Source organism: Python bivittatus, unplaced genomic scaffold (assembly GCF_059951505.1).
Source record: "Python bivittatus isolate LINGU-HERP-01145 unplaced genomic scaffold, Pbiv_v1 ctg000160_np1212, whole genome shotgun sequence".
Lineage (NCBI taxonomy): Eukaryota > Metazoa > Chordata > Lepidosauria > Squamata > Pythonidae > Python > Python bivittatus.
Genome location: NW_028277076.1, coordinates 810,565 through 826,797, shown reverse-complemented (window position 1 = coordinate 826,797; position 16,233 = coordinate 810,565). Strand labels below are relative to the sequence as shown.

The 16,233-nt window shown below is 60.9% G+C and overlaps 1 protein-coding gene across 12 annotated transcripts in view; it reads right to left on the bottom strand.

Moving 5' to 3' along the window:
* Nucleotides 1-115: 115 nt before the first annotated feature.
* The window catches only part of DAB2IP (DAB2 interacting protein), an 89,630-nt gene continuing 73,512 nt past the window's right edge, over nucleotides 116-16,233 (bottom strand). For 10 of the 12 annotated variants that reach the window (XM_088146818.1, XM_088146817.1, XM_088146826.1 and 7 more), the window contains 10 exons: nucleotides 13,218-13,362; nucleotides 12,447-12,591; nucleotides 12,094-12,330; nucleotides 10,994-11,195; nucleotides 10,713-10,891; nucleotides 9,251-10,124; nucleotides 8,116-8,256; nucleotides 6,277-6,482; nucleotides 5,981-6,068; nucleotides 116-5,018 (listed from right to left, as the gene is read on the bottom strand). In XM_088146818.1, coding sequence (XP_088002944.1) covers nucleotides 4,851-5,018; nucleotides 5,981-6,068; nucleotides 6,277-6,482; nucleotides 8,116-8,256; nucleotides 9,251-10,124; nucleotides 10,713-10,891; nucleotides 10,994-11,195; nucleotides 12,094-12,330; nucleotides 12,447-12,591; nucleotides 13,218-13,362 — 2,385 coding nt within the window. In that variant the 3' untranslated portion in view covers nucleotides 116-4,850. The remainder of the gene's footprint in view (nucleotides 5,019-5,980; nucleotides 6,069-6,276; nucleotides 6,483-8,115; nucleotides 8,257-9,250; nucleotides 10,125-10,712; nucleotides 10,892-10,993; nucleotides 11,196-12,093; nucleotides 12,331-12,446; nucleotides 12,592-13,217; nucleotides 13,363-16,233) is intronic. The other 2 variants (XM_088146816.1, XM_088146815.1) reach the window with 2 other exon arrangements.

Here is a 16,233-nt window from a genome sequence, read left to right as displayed (position 1 = left end):
AAAGGGCAAAAACCCTTCAGCAGACTTCGGGATGCAGACTCGATTCAGCACCCGCCCTCCACCCCCCGACAACTAGCTTTCCGAGCAAACAGGTATCCCACACGGAAAATTTGAATAAAATAGCTAAATAAATCTTTAATATTTTCTAATTGCAAATGTACATAAATTGCACGGTCACATCATGGTTCTTTTCTTTTGACACGAACTACTTTCTCTGTACATTATTACATAGCTTAGGGAACAAAACTGAAGGCTCAGCAAGTCCTGCCGCTTGGCTTCATATTAATATTATTATTAATATTATTATTACTATTAAACATACTTACAAAAATCATTTTATTATTATTTTTTTGCTTGGTTTCTTTTACAAGAGGATATAAAACATTGAGAATGTTTTAACCGGGAGCAAGGGTTGGCCTACAAGTACACAGGACGCTTGTGTGCGCGAGAGAGGTATATTTTAAGACACAGTGCTGTCGAGGAGGAAAAATGGAGCAAACCCCCCCCGCCGATCAGGGCACGGAGATCTTTTTTCACATATTGGATGTCGACCACAGATCGAACCCAGGGAGTCCTGTTCTGCTGAAAATCATTGTCCTTCCCAAATAGACAGCTCCCACCCACCCACCCACCCACCCTGCGGATTTTTTGCTTTTTTTGGTAAAGCTCTCTGGCCTTTTGACTTCCATCCTCTGGATAAGGGCCACCCCCGGGCCAGAGGCTCCGGAAGGCCCCTCAAGACACCAGTGGCAAAGCCACGCAGACCCTCGTGGCATTATGTGGCGGAGCGGGCCGTGGCCAAGTTGTGCTGGACGAGGGCCAGATGGGAAAAGCCACCACGAGCTGCTTTTCCTTCGCCTGCCAAGGTGGGTGGACTCGCCTGCCCTGGGAAGAGCCGGGCTGCTTTGCTCTGGGGCCCGGTTCGCGCTCGCTCGCTAGCCAGACCCACATCAAGGAGCCGGGTGGGCCCCGGCTGCTTGCCCCCCGGATACCTCCACAGATTTCAACCCCAACAAGGGTTCCAGTGGAAGGAGATCCTCTCCCTGCACGAACAGCTTGAAACAAAGACACCCACCGCGGAGCTGTGCCCTTGGTTAGATCAGACTAAGATCGCCCTGGCTGAGGGCTCCAGGAAGCCGTGGCATTTTAGCTTCTGTTCTTGGGCGGACGGCGCCTGCTTCGGCTCCTGAACTGGGGGGGCTTGCACCAGGGGGGGGTCTTTCCAAGGTGCATTCAGCTCCACAGCTGATTTTTACCCATTCGTCTCAGTCCAGAAAACAAGACATGCACTGGGGTGAACTCGGGGCCACAGGTTTCTTTGCATTATGGGGTACAGTTGTGGGGCAGATCCCCTGCGGGGTCTGCTCTTCGGCCATTTGGACCTCAGCTGGCCTGGCCTGAGTGTAAAATTTGGAGCAGAGCCTTTGGGCTACCGAAGCTTTTTTTCAGAATTTAGGAGGCCAAGAAAGCAAGCTTCAGAAAAAGAGAAAGAAAGAAAGGAAGGAAGGAAGGAACCGGACTCATCCAACTGGATGCCTCAATATTTGGAGTTTTAAAGCGTGCATTTTGACAGAATCAGCCCTGTTTCTCCCCGTATGGCAGTAACACTATGTTGAGCTACCCTGACCAAAGCGGTTGCTTTTGTACTGTCAGGCAAAAAATGGCACATTATGTTGGATACTTGAAAACATCTTTCTCCATTTTACAAAGAGAACCTGTACAACTTCTAGTCGTAAAGATCAGTGTATTATAATTATTAGTCGTAAAAAAATCTTACAGATTGTAACAAGTTCATATGGCAGAAAGTTCAACAACAGAGAAAGTGGGTCGCGCCCCAGAGAGCAAAACGGCGGCCGCCCCCCCATCCCGCACGGTTGGCGCCAACGACGTGGAGAACGAACCTTGGGCGCGCCCTCCCACCCGCGCAGGCTTGAGGGGTGACGAAATGAGGCACCAGAGAAAGGGTCAAGGCCACCTTGCCAAGCCCCAAGAGGCTGGGCAGAACCCGGCTGGCACAGCCGCTCCGCCCCTCCCCGTAGGCCTCCGGTTGGCGAGGCGAGAGTCGGGCTCCCTGGACTGGGGGTTCCAGCATCTGCGAAATGGCATTTGGCAAAAGACCAGCGTCCCCAGCACCATGGAAGGTCTCCACCAGGACTGGGGACAGGCGGGCCCCCTTTCCCGCTGGAACTTCTGCCGACTTTAGTTATGGCTGGGTGCGAAGGGTTCCGAGTCAATCCCCCGTGCAGGCGGAGGGCTGGGAAAGGCAGAGGACTCCCTGCCAGGTCAACAGCTGGGGCCCCGGGAGGGCTGCTCCCCAATGCCCCGTGGCCCCTTGGGGTGGCTGGCAAGGGAAAGTGCCCGGTCACCTGCCATTTTGCCCTGGGTATCTAACACCCGCCCTGGGCGCCACGCCCTAGGAAATTGCTCTGTTTGGCACGCACCCTCCTTGGCGAGGGGCACTTGGGTACCTGCCCTACTGATGTCTGGGGGAGGGGGGCAAATACTAGGAGGGACCCACCGGTGCCACTGGTCTCTACGCCATTGGTTCTTTGCCCGAGAGAGAGAGGGAGGTGCAGAAAAGCAGCGCGATTGTCTGACACGGGGCTTCAGTGGTGGCGGTGGGGTGCTGTCAGTATTAAACGCGAAGCCCGTCTCCTGGGGTCTTCCTGGGGAAGGGGGCCGGGGCAGAGTTTGCACGCAGCCGTCAACTGGGGCCAGGAGCCGGACGGCAGAGGATGAACACGTGGGAGCCACGGGGGTTCAACGTCCGGCTTCTTTCGCCCTCCTCATGGCTACTGCGTCCCCTTTGGAGGCGGGCCGGGCCGCTTGCCTACGCACCTCGCGCGCCCCCCGTCCGCTTTTGCAAAGACCCGCCACGGACCCGCCGGCTGGTCGGAGCCCGGCAGGTGCAGAGTGGGGCGGCGCGGCAACTCCAGGCCAGGGCTGCCCCGCCATTCAGATTAGGGGAGGGGGCGGCACTTTTCGGAGGCTGCGTCCTTGCTTTTGTGAGGCCTTCGCGGTGGTTAGCTTCCCACGCCGCACCCACACCCCATTAAAAGAGGATAGCATTCCAGAAAGTGGGCTGCTTTGGGCTTTGGGCTGTTTTATTCCTAACGCAGACTGTGAAAGAAAAGAGAAAGGGAGTTACCGAACTTCATATGCAAGGGAAGACTGTCCGTTATTTTTACTCTCCCTCGCCTCATCCTCGTCTGCCTCCCCGGCAGCGAGCGCGCAGGGTCCCGCCACACGCACTGCTGGAGGGACGGCGCTGGTGGTTTGGCCTCCGTGGTGCCCCTCCCTGGCCCGTTGGGTCCCACCTGCCTGGGCCACGAGGGGCCCCCCAAGCGGAGACCCCTTCTTCAGCAGCTTTCGAGAAGAGCTGCCCTTCCAAGCTGGGGTTCCCCCGTCTGTGGGATGGCAGCCCCTGGGGTGCTAGGAAGCTGGGGGGGGAGCTGTCACCCAACACCCCCGAAGGCCCCAGGTTGGAAAAGTCTGGCAAAGAGGCTGGTTTCTTCCTCCGCCCCCCTGCCCGTCCAGCCCCCCGGGGGATTTGGCTGCACTGGCATCCCCCACCCGCTATTGCACTGTGCCCTGTGCGAATTTGTTCAGTGTGCTTGAGAGTCTAATTTAGTAACAGGAAGCTTCTTTTCCATTATGATTGTTTCGCGCAGGAAAGCAGCCTGCTGGCCAGAGGCTACGGTTTCCCACCGACTGTCCTTCCCTGGGGCCTCAAAGGCTGCCCGGGACCAACGTCGGGTGATTTCTCGCTTTCGCCCCACGCTGCATCTTTGGAGAGGGGTGGGGATGGGGGTCTTCTGGAGCCTTCACCTCCTTCGAGGCCTTTTTGGTCTGGCCAGCCCAAAGACACCCGGCTGCCGAAACAGGGACTCTGCCGCTGACCCGGTTTGCCGCGTTAGCAGAGTACGGCGTGGAGAAATCGTCCCCAGGGTTTAAGATCGCCTGCCTCGCCTCTCCCTGCACCAAAAGGACCCACCTTCTGCTTCTTCCCCTTTACTTTTGCCCCTTTCACCAGCCCAAAGGGGGGAATGGATGGAAGGGATCCTGGAACCTACAGGCTGCAGGAGGGAATCCATGCTGATCAACAAGGTTGACATTTGGGGGGGCAGAAAGAGGCCCCCCAATACACAGGAAATACCCCGAGTTCACTCTGCAATCTTCACCAAGATAAGAAAATCTTTAAATTTAGTTTGAACTTTCAGCCTGGGGTTGAGGTTTTTGGACTAGCAGTCATTCTTCAGGGACTCACCCAGAGACACATCTAGATATCTCTGGATATTCAAAGCAGAGACTCTTTCTGCCAAGCGACGGAGCCCTGAGCTGCCACAGATTCCTCCTCATCCCCTGACTGGGGCAGGGGAGGAGATGCCATGCCGAGGGTGGCCCCGGAGGAGGGAGGATGAGGACCTGCGCACCTAACGCACACCGGTGGGACGCGGAGCCGAGCAGGGCAAATTCCAAGGTGGTGGAAGTGCCGGAGGGCATGACGGATCGGGGAGTACCCGGTACAGCAGGACGCTGAGAGCGCCAGAGGTTTGGCTGGCCTTAGGGAGTCTTTCGGCGTTCCTGGAAGCGGCCTGACCTTCTGGGTGCTGAAGCATCTTCTTTGGACAACCGGCTTCGCTCTGCTCGGTTGGAGGCTTACGTGCTTCGGAGGCCCTCAGCTGCGTCTGTGGGCCACAGGCCGCTGGCGAGGAGGGCTCCGGGTCCGCTTCGCTTTCCCCGTGGAGGAGGTGGGCCAGGGGAGTGCCGAGCCCCCCGCCAGGCGGCTCGTGCTGGCCGGGTTCTCGCTCTCTCTCTCGCGCGCGTTCCTGCAGCAGCCGTTCCCTGGGTTAACAACTGCTGCTGTTTCGGAACTCACCACTCTCGGTAATCTGCAACTTAGTCGGGTTTGTGGGGGAAATCCCGTTGCGGGTTTGCGTGCTGTACCTCTCTTTCAGCTGCGTGAGGGCGCTCATGAGCCGGGCGTTGGCCGCGTCCAGGGAGGCGATGCGTTTCTCCTGGGGGGGGGAACGAGAGCGGGGGGGCAGTCAGGACCAAGGAAGCCCCGGCTTGGACAGCAGCGGCTTTCGGCAGATCTGCCCGGCCGAAGCGTTTTTTCATCCAGGGTCAGAAGCAAGAAGGGGCCCTCGAGTCCTTGGGGATCACCTTGCCAGATGTTTTCCTAGGCGTGCCCTGCCCTTGCCCAAAAGGCCACTCCTCCCTGGTGCAGGCCAGGCACCCTCTGATCCCAAAGGAAAACCATGGACAACAGTCCAAAGGCTGGGAACCAGCAGCCCCCTGCAGCCCGCAGCCCCCTCACTGGCCGAGAATCCGGGAGTGGCGTTCAGGGACCTTCAGCTGAATTTAGGGCAGAGGCTGAGATGGTCTGTCTGGGGGGTGCATGCAGGGTAGGGAGGAGAGATGGCGGTGGGCCACTGTGGGGAGACTGAAGCCCCCTTCGTATTTGGGGCAGTTATCTTCCGCTGTTCTGGGCCTGCCAGTCCCCGAGGTTTTTGTTTTCTAAGAAGGCGCCTGAGTTATTGATTGGCTGCAAAGTGGCTTTTCCTTTCGATCCCCCTGCATGGAAGATTTTGAGAGGCAGGGTCCCCCGGGAAGGGCAGCCGCCCTCCAGCCTTGCCTGGGGCTGCTGATAAAGATCTGGCCGTGGCTGCTCCTCCGCCCCGAATCAATCCGGCTACTTAGTGGGTGAGATGGGGCCTCCTACTGAGGCCAGCGGCGTCTCGGATGGCCCCTCGTGGAGACCCCTGGAGTTGCTTGGGTGACGCACCCCTCCTGACTGCCCCGCTCTGCCCTGGGTGCCAGTGGGACTGATGCCTGTCCTGGCAGCAGCCCCACCTGAAACGCCACCAGCCCCGAAGACAGCTGGGCCGGGAATAAGAGGCCACGCCAGCTCCTCCTCCTGGGTCCCCCAAACCCGCCCTGTTCTGCCCCCAACACGCAGCTGCGCGCGAGGTCCCACCTGCGCGTCGATGATCTTCTGCTTGGAGTCCACGGCTGCCTGCATTTCCGCGTGATCCTTCTTGAGCTCTTCTTCCACCGACATCAGCCTGGGGGTGGGAAGGAGGGTCCACTCTCAAGGTATGGCCTCCCCCCCACGCTCTGCCCTGATTTATTGCCTTGATTCACCCTCCCTTTGGGACAGAGATTCTGGCCACGCACCCGCTCCTAGACGCCAGGCCCGCTAGATGGAACGGTGCCCGCGCCCACGTGGGGCACAAGCCCACCGGGGTCCCAGCAGCTCCCCTCCCGTCTTGCCTGCTGATGATCCCCTTCATCTGCATCTCCTTGTCCTCTTGCTGCCGTCGCAGGCGCTCCTCACTCTCCTCCAGCCGGGCCTGGTACTCCAGCACCAGCTTCTGCGTGCTCTCCTCCTGGCACCGGAAGCGGGCTTCGTACTCCTCCAGCTTCTTGGCGGACAGGCGCAGCTTGTCCTGCAGCACCGCCACGTCCTGCTGATACTGCTGGGGGAGGCGAGGGGGCACGACTGAGCGGGGGGTGGGCCGGCCGGCTGGCTCTGCCGCGGCAGCCCCGTCGTCTCCTCCTTGCCAGCGAGGCCCTGGCTTGGGGGGCACCCTGGGAGAAACGGGCGAGCAGGCCCGAGGGGGCGGGTGCCACAGGCGTGGCAAAGCAAGTGGAGGGAGGCGGGGCAAGTGCCGTTTGTGGATTTCTTTCGGCTGGCTCGGGTCCTTGGACTGGCCTGCCAAGAGCTCTCGCCCGAAGGCGCAGGCTACGAGGCCGTTAGGCAAACCGGGTCTGGCTGGGTGGCTGAATTTCCTCTCCTCTAACACCTCAGGGAGTTCTGCGTTAGGGCTGATTACTCACTTCTTGGGGTATTTTAGAAGCGCAAGACAACTGGGACGAACGGGGTTGAGAGCATCAGCCAGAAACAGGGTGGGGGAAGGGCCCCCCTTTTCTCCTTCGACTGGGAGAGGGGAGCAGGCGGGGGAGTCCGGATGCCTGAATCGAGGAAGGGGCTCAGGTGGCGGATGTTACGCAGCCCCAACGCTGATAAAGGCGGAAGGAAGGCGAGACCGCCGCGAGCAGGCGATGACGGCTTTGGCAGTGAGTGGAGGGGGGCTATGCCAACAGGGCTCACAGGTGCCAGCGAAGGAAGATGGCGCAACGGGAGGCACTCTTAAGAGCTGCACGTGGGCCCTTTCCAAAGCTGCTGGGTCTGTGTTGGAGGGAGGAGGTGATCTGCTGCCCCCTTAACTGGGCAAGGTGGAGCCAAGGAGGGGCATGATATGTGGGCTGCCAGAAGAGGCTGGCAGGCCTCCAGTGACGTTGCACTGGACCCGTTCCCCGAGTTGGTGCTGGGGCCGGGCACACAATGCTGAGGGTGCACGACGACCATCCTGAAACTTTGGCCTGGTCATCAGTGTTCTGTGCCACCTCCTCCAGTCGTGCCAGTGGGGTTGATGGGAGGTACAGCTTGCCTGCCTGTGGCCCCCCTCATTCCCCAGGGAGAGCTCCAGCATTTGTTCCCAGCAACAAAACCACAGAGTGGATGCCATCTGGGCACGGAGGTTTTGCTTAGCTATTCTTCTCGGGGCCTCTGAGAAGCCCCCTTCCCTGCATTCCTCAAGGGTCCAAACAGAGCGAGATGGGGGGGCATTGACTGCTCACGCTCTTTGGACCCAAGGCTTGCTACCACGGGGGTTTCCAGTGGCCGCCGGAAGTGGCCACCTCCGCATCCAGTCCAGTGTTTCTCAACCGTGGTAACTTCCAGGTGTGTGGACTTCAACTCCCAGGATTCCACAGCCAGCACGGCCATTGATGAGGATTCTGGGAGTTGAAGTCCACACACCTGGAGGTTACCAAGTGGGGCTGCTGAGGTTTTCTCTGCACTCAGGGACCTCACGCTGAGCTGAAGGTTGCTCTGCCTGCAGAAAAGCTCCAGGCCTCGCTCTGCTACAGCCGTGGCCACCCGCAGAGCAAACCGGGTGTCTCCAGGCTGGCCCTCTCTGGACCGGATAGGGATGATGGGCATTTTGATCCACCACCCCAGCTGGGGCGAGGTGCGGCAGAGCGTCCCTCCGACTTCCTGGGGACAGGAGCTCTGGGGCACGAGACGTGGTGTGCCGGCATCGTTACCTTTTCCCCTTGGCCGAGCTCATCTCTATTCCTGTGCTTGCATTCTGGCTCAGCGCCTTCCTCCTCCAAAAACTGCACGTTCATGTTCAGGAGCCAAGCGGCCGTGCGGTCCAGGGCATTGGGGTTCACCGGAGAAGGGGCCTACGACGAAAGGCATCGCGTAGTGAGAAGAGGGGGAAAGGGATATGGGGGGAGGTGGGATTGGTGGCAAGACACGGCGCTTGCTCTAGGCAAAGAAGAGGGGCCCGGCGCGGCCCTTTTGCTCCTGGGGATGCCCAACTCTGGATTTCCCAGCTGTGGCCCTGCTGGCCGGAGCGCTTCTGAGTGCAGAAGTTGGCACACCTGGAAGCTGCCCAGGGGTGGGAGGGCTGGGCTCGCCAGGGGTCCCCAGCTTCCCAAGGGCTCCAGCTAGAGGTGTGTGTGTCTCAAATAGTTTCAAATGCAGCTGCAGGCTTTCCTTGGCTCTTTCTAAAACCCTTTCCAGCTATTCTGTTTGGGGGGCATTTTAGATATGTGGACAATTAAGGGGAATTTGCCACAGGCCAACTCTCGTAGTTGAAGCTAAGGGCACCAGACGTGCAAATTGCAGGCCTTCTCCCCCAGAGGGCCGAAGTGGGAGTGGGGCATAACCGTCTGGGAAGACTCAAGGAGCATGGCCGAGTGGGCATCTTGAGGCACAGAAGCTGGGCCGTACTTGCAACAGGCAGCCTGGCCCTTAACCGGCTTTCGTGCAGAAGCTGGCAAGGCTGAACAAGCAGCTCTAGGATGATAAAAACGGGGCAGAGGCACTCCGGGAGGGAAAGCAGGCAAGCTCCCACCCTTTGGCCTCAGGGCGATGGGCTGGTGACAGACAGGGCTCCTCGAGTGGGCAGAAGCAGCAGAGGGAGGCCCAAAATGGGGCAGGGTGGGCTCTCTCGCCCAGCCCAGCTGCCCTCGACAGGGTGGGCGAGCAGCTGCAGGTTGACTCATCCCGCTGTGCGGGGCAAGCACCAAGATCAGCCAGCACGATTGCACAGGCCAGGAGGCGGAGGAGCCCCTTTGGAGAAGCAAGTGCCCACCGGGGTGGCTGCCTCCGGCCTGGGTGGGCTCATCGCCTGGCCCGCCTCCCCTGAGCCCCCCAGGCTACCCCACTCACCTGCTTGTGCATGGTGCGCTGCCTCATTTCGGGGCTGTCTCCCTTGGAGGAGGAGGACTGCTGGCGGAGACGGGCGCCGCTGCCCGGCCAGTCGGGCGAGGAGGAGAGCAGCCCCCCACTGGCGGGCCGGGGGTACTGCAAGGTGCTCAGTAAGGAGGGGGGGGTCCTGCCCCGCGTGGTGGGTGGCGGAGGGGGCGGGGGCGGGGGCTGGTCTATCCGCCGCTGGGGGCCGCCGCTGTTCTGCCGGGGCATCGTAGGCTGCCCGCCCTTCTCGGCGACCGAGAGCTGCCGGCGGGCCAGTTCCCCGGCTCGCCGGGCAAAGTCCTCGGGAGCGGCGGGGTTGCCGAACCCGTGCTTGGTGGCCGCCGCCAAGTCTTCGCTGTTGCTGTGAGAGCTGAGCGAGCTGTGGCCCTCAGAGCCCGAGTCGGCCAGTCCCCGGGGGGAGAGGGGCAAGCCCGCCGCCATCTGGTAAACAGGATTCTGGAAGGAGAGGGGCGCCAGCAGCTGGGGCCGGCCGGGGGCGTTCTCGGCGTTGGGGGTGGTGGGGGTCTGTCCGGAGCGGCGCACGGTGGCCGTGCCCGTCGCGCCGCTCTGTTGAGTCCGCGCGCCCCAGGCCTGCCCGGCAGGGGGGTGGCTCTCAGGGAGCACTTCGGCGGCCCCCAGCCCGCCGCCCCCACCGTCCAAAAGGCGATTGTCTTGCAAGTCCACCATGGAGAGGCTCTTGCTGCCATTGGCCATCTGGGCGTCGGGCTCATTGGCCTCCGAGTAGCTGGAGCTCCGGGCGGGCGATGGCTGAGCCCCCGCAGACCTTGTGACAAAAAACAAGTCCTTGTTTTCAGGGGTTGGAGACGGTAACCGTGTGAAATCTATCAGACTGTGGGGGAAATAAAAATGCATAAGGAGAAGAGGAAGGAGGAGGAGGAGAAGAAGAAGAAGAAGAAGAAAAGGCGAAACGGCGAGACAAAGAGCGAAATGCGCTACGGAGAGGACAGCAAGCAGGCCAGCAGGTAAGCGCACCACATCCGCCATGCTCAGGTGAAGAACATGCTGCTCTCAGGAAGCAACCCTCCACAACCGTTGCGCCCTCGCCCCAGCAACCCTAACCCTTTCCTCTGACTCCTGGCTCTTGCAGGGCCAGGTGCGGGCACAGAGGGGCCGCCCTTGGCTGTGGGGCACTGCCAAGGGAGCAGGGGTTGGCAACGGATGCCGTGCAAGGCCACCGCCCACCTGTCCCGGCTCGGCAGCTGGGTGCTTGGCCTGAGCAATCGATCGTCGCCTCCCCCCAGCCGCTCAGCCTTCCCCCCGCTTCGACATCCCAAAGCAATCTGTCTGACTGCTTCACATTTTGGGGTCTCCACAGACCATGGGCTCCCCCCGGCCGACCCCTCCCTGCGGCAACGGCCTCTGCAGCAGCCAGGCCAGCCTGTCCTTCCCAGCGCGGCCATCTTTCCGTTGGTCTTACCCAGACAGGTCGTTCTCAATCACCATCTTCTGGAGCCCCACAGAAATGCCGTTGCCGGCGCCAGGCGTCGAGGCCGTGGGATCCGTCGTGACGGAGACCTGCACGCAGGACGGATTGCTCAGAGCAGCGTTGACATCCCTGAGAAGGCGCTGCAGGGGGCCCAGCTTGGTGGCCGTGCTCTGCAAGGGAGAAAACCGTGGGACCCTTGCCATCTCGGTCTCCAACGCCTTTTGCCGCCCTGTGAACTCAAGGCGTTCGCCGTTCGCGGCTCAGAGGGTTACCTGATCCAGCTGAGCAACCACCTCCCAGAGCAGGGAGTGCAATGTGGCCAGCTCCCGGCCCAGGTCGATGTAGCCCTCAAAGCCCGCCGTGTTCGAGAGGGTCTCTGGGTTGGAGATCTCCAGCAGAAAGCGCTGCATGTTGGTCCACTCGTGTTCCAGGAACTGGTTCATGAAGGACATATATTCTTCCTTACTCCCGAACCTGTTATCAAATGCAGAGGAGGACTGTCAGGCCCCCCTGAGAATCAAGTGCCTGGTTAACGTCGGGGGAGCCTGCAGCTTCCATCTCCAAGGTCGTAAAGGCAGGCAGGTTAGCGTTTTTGAGGAGCGGGGAGGATCCTGTGGGTGGCAGAGCAGCAAAGGGGTCCCTGGGCCGCGAGAGCCCAGGAGGGCGGCGGCCAGGCAGCCAGGGAGAGCGAGCACTGGGGGCAAGGCCTGGAGGCTCCCCGCCTGGGGATGTCGGGGACAAATTTCATGCCCTCCTTTGGCCAGAGAGCCCACGGGCCGTACATTCACGGCTACAAACGCGAGGGTGCCGGCTGTCCAAGCCAAACACTGTTCCGAGCAGGGGAAAGGCTGGTGGGTGAAGGGATGCAGCCGGGCAAGGCCACTCTGTGCTCTGCCCTGCGTTTGGGAGATGGCATCGCTGCAATTCTCAGGTTTCTTTCTTTTTTGGGATAAGCAGCTCAGAACTCCCCAGTAAAGCCAGTGGAGAGATTTCTCGAAATCTTTCCCCTTTGTTTCCAGCAAAGCTCTGGCCTTAAGTAGAAAACTGGCACCACGGCACAGTTGTGGGTTTTTCTTTTTCTTTTTCTGCAATTGATCTTCTTGGTTTCAGAGGGTTTAACAACGCATAATGGTAAGAGATGAGTGTGCAGAAGCCTGGGGAGGGAAAGTGGGTTCTTCCCTCCCCTTCCCCTTCACAGACTAAGCCCTGAATCAGAAACAAACCCTACAGGACGAGGAGTGGAGTGCAACACCTTGACACGTTCAGGCTTCTAGCCCCTACCGTCCCACGGAACGAAAACTGTGGTGCCAAACTGGCCACTCAAGTACCTTTCCAGCCCCCAAATCAGCTGGTCGAGCCAGCGGAGCCTTACTTGGCAAAGTTGGCCAGGTTTTGGGTGACCTTGGCGATGAGGGTCAACGTCCGGGCGGTGCGGTCGTCTGGGTACTCCTGGAGCAGGTTGAACAGGGAGGGCGACATGATGGCCGGGCAGAGGAAGCGGAGGAAGAGGGAGGCGCTGATCAGCCGCTCGCTGATATCTGGCCGGCCGCGGCTGCTGCACTCTTGACGCCACGAGGCAAAGACCTCTTTCAGCTCCCGGGGGAAGACGCTGCGGGGAGACGGGAGGCGGGTTCCGGAGGCGGCTCTGTGGGGGACGTGCTTCGCCCTCCGGCGCGGCCGGCGGCCCCCAGGAGCAAGCAACCCCCGGAAGCAGAACCCACCTACCAGTACGAGTTGATGATTTTGCAGAAGGCCAGTTCGCAACACATCTTCAGGTTGCTCTGGTGTTCCAGGAGGTCGGAGGACGAGCACTTGCTGGGGTCCACCTCGCAGTTTTCATCCGATTCGTACAGTGCCTTGATGAACTCGCCTGAAAGCGCGGGGAGGGAGGAGGGAACTGATGAAGCCCCAAATCATGGGTGCAAGGGAAGGAAAGTAAGTGGCTGGTGGAGAAACCCAACTTCATTTCCACCACCACCCCCTGGCAAATCAGGTTACTGGTCCTCATGGCTGCAAATCTACAGAGGGGAACAGGTGAGCACTGGAAAGAAGCAGAAGAGCAGACTCCGCAGAGCTCCTCCTTGCAACAGGTTCCCCACTGCAAAAGCCCCCCAGTGCCCACAATGACACGGCCCCATTTCCCGGGATTACAGGCGGCCCCTGCCCACTCCTGGCCCTCTCTGGAAACCAACCCAGAACAGCTTTGCGCTCTCAGCTGAGCACACGCAGGAAGTAGCAAGGAAGGTGAGCCAGAAGCTATGCCCCGAGCCACTGGAGGGAGATCTGGCACCGTGGGAAGAAGGCTGAGCCCCAGGGCTGATTCCCACCCAGCGCTGCACGGGCGGAAACGGCAGAGGTTCCGCTCTGGCGTGCACCGCCCTCCGTGGCCCCAGCAGCGTGGCCAGGAGAGCCGCTGCTGCCCCGCCTCTCCTGCCCCCAAGCCTGGGGGAGCCCCTGGGGTGGGGCGCAGGGCTGTGGGACCGACCGCCCACCCACCTAAGGCGTCCTGCAGGTACTTCTGCCCCACCAGCTTCAGGTACTCCTCAATGGCTTTCGTGGCCAGCGTGTTTTCCCGGAAGATGAGGTGCTCGTTCTCGCCACAGCGGTCGACCTCCGACATCATGAGGTCCGTCAGGAAGTCCTGGGGAGGAGGGGGTGCGCCGGGGTGAGAGGACGCCGGGCCCGAGGGGCACAGAGGGCACCGGCTCCCCCCTCCCTGCCTGCCTGCCTGCCCGCCCGCCCACCTGGAGGGCCTCTGAATACTCTGGGCTTCAAGGTGGTCTCATTTCATTTCTGCGATCCTCGCCTTCCTCTCCCTGCCCATTGGGCCCATAGTCCTGGTTGCGCTGGGGTGGGTTGTTGAAGATCAACCTTTCCTGCTGGACCGATGCGCGGGGGAGCCCCAGCCACTCACCCCCTGCACCAACGCAAAAGAAGGAATGGACCCCTCCATCAAGGCGCCCCTGCCTGTCGGCCCCCAAACTCCTTGCAGCCGTCTACCCCCGGTCCAAAGCCTCTGTGTGGGGTTGCGTGAAGCCACACGACTCCGTGTTCCTGGGAGAAACGGAGACTCTCAATGCTCCTTGAGGACCGGCCCCTTGTGTGCAGCTTGGGGGGGAAACGGGCCCCAAAGGGGAGATGTGGATGGCAGCGGGGCCCGGGGGGAGCAGCAGCGGCTCTCCTCTGAACAGGCCGAGGGGGAGCAGCTCACCAGCTTTTAGACCCACCTGCCTCCACCCGGATCCTGCAAGCTGGATGCCCCACCCCCCATTTCTCTCTTTTGGGGGTCTTTCCCTAGCTTGTGCCACCATCATGAGCGTTCCTGGCTTGGGGCTGCCCGCCTCCTCTCCTGAGACGGTTCTGCTCCTCCAAACTTTTAGCAGCATTATTTGGACCGGCTCCTCCTGCTTTCCCGGGCCCTGCGGCTAGCCCGGCTAATCCGCTGCTCTAAAGGCGGCCGCCTTTGGCTTCCGTTTCAGCCACCAGACCTCGGCCGGGTTGCTTTTGCTCCCGTCGCTGGCCGACCTGGAGACCCGCGAAGGCGGATGGGAAGCGCCGACAGGCACCCTCGAGAGCCGAGCTGGGGGGTGGGCCGCGTTCTCTGCAAGCAGGAGGTGCGGCATCCCGGGGGGGCTGCCTCGCCACTCCTTCACCTGCTCCCCCCAAAGTAATGCTGCAGGGACAGGAAGGGGGCAGCAGCAATGCCTCGCCCCGGGGCTCTGAGGTTTGCAGAGTCGGCAGATTTCATGAACAGCGGAGCTATTAGTGCCGAGACGGGTTATTAGCCCTGAAAGTGGCAGCACGCGTGGCTGGCGGCAGCTGCCACTTCGGCCCGCCCACCCCAAAGATGTTCTCCGGTCCCCCATGCGGCTGGCCGGCCCTCGCTCCCCCGGCCTTCGGTTCTCCTGCTGCAGCAAATGCCAGCCGTCTCCACCAGATGCCAAACCCTCCGGGACGGGGGCAGCCAAGTTCTCTGGAACATCCTGGGGGGAGGGGTAAGAAACACTGCCCCCCACATGCATGGATCTCCGCTGACCATCAGTCTAATCCATTTATTGGCCTGACCGCTGTTACTATGGCAAGCTCTCCCCTGGAGGCCACCTGGGGCCCCCATATGCTACAGCAGTCTATCTGAGTGCCAGCCACACCAAGAGCAGCAGCAGCGGGCTGGTGCCTCCAGAGCCAGCTGGTGGGTTTCTCAGAATCAGGCCGACCAGCCGCAGTGGGCAGCAGATTACAGGGCTGGGGGGGGTCTCCATTTTTTGTATTGCTCCTTTAAAAATCCTTCATGGGGAGGGGGATGCAAGTAGAAAGCCCATCCTTGGCGGCAGCCAGCCCCTCCCCGGCACAAGGGGCTGAAGACATCCCCAAATGACTCTTCAGAGGCTTTCCCTGACAAACCACAGTGTGATTTATGCACGTTTCTGGATGTCCCCAGAGCCCAGTAGGAACACGTCAAGTTGGCGAGGGGACGACCTGGCCCGAGATGCCCTCTTATGCCATCTCAGCAGCCGTCCTTTGGGCTGGGAAGGGCGAGGAACAGAGCCGGCTATGACCTGAGTGCCACGTCCTGGGGGCTGGGGGCCACACAGGTGGCCAACGCATGGAGCGGCTTCCGGGCTCCAGGGAAGTGGGCCCAGCAGGGACGGCAAAGGGGCCTCCTTGGGGGCCAGATGGGGGGGACACGCTGCCTCCACAGCCGCCACTCACGCCCGCTTAGAAGAGCACAACTACTGCCGAAAGGAGGACCGTGACTGTGCTCATAAAATTGATTAAAGTCATAATTAGCTGGACTAACAGCTCTTATAAGAAATATTATCCAATCGCCCGTCTCTCGGGGGGGGCCAAGCGGAAGGCAGCCGCCTGGCAAGTGGGATTTACAACCGGCCGGCAAACCTGCCGCGCTGTTTTATGCTGCCCTGGAGGGCATAAGCGGGGGTGGGGTGTGCGTGGAAGGGTCTGCCGCACGGTCCACCCCGCGGGGGGCTCTCAAGAGCACACGCAGGGGCTGAGGGGCTGCTAGCCCTCCTCGGTGGGGGGTTTGTCTTGGGAAGGGAGTTAGCAGAGAATGGAGACAATAAGGAAGCGGGGAATCGTTTCTCCTTCCCTTCCTTTGCTGGAGCAGCTGTGATCCCGGGACTTAAACTGGGAGCCTGGCCTGGCCCGGCCCAACCAGGCCACTGTTCTCCAAACCCTCAGCCTGGCAGAGCTCAGCCAGCTGAGCTTCGGAAGACCTCCTGCCGGGGTGCGGCCACAGGTCCCTTCACACCCTCCTGACTGCCTTTTATGGGTAAGCCCGTTTTGTCCTTCCTGGCAGGGCGACAGATTAATTCCCTCCTGCAGGGCCGAAGCAGCAAGGAATTCAGGGGTGCGGCGGGTGAGCGGTGGACCCGTAGCACCCTTTGCCCGAAGCCGAGAGCTCGGCCCCGGCTTCTATCTGGGCGCGTCTCGTTTCGGGGCGTGCAACGTTGCACATGGGAGTGGGCCGCGCTGCCGCCCGTCCCTCCGCCCA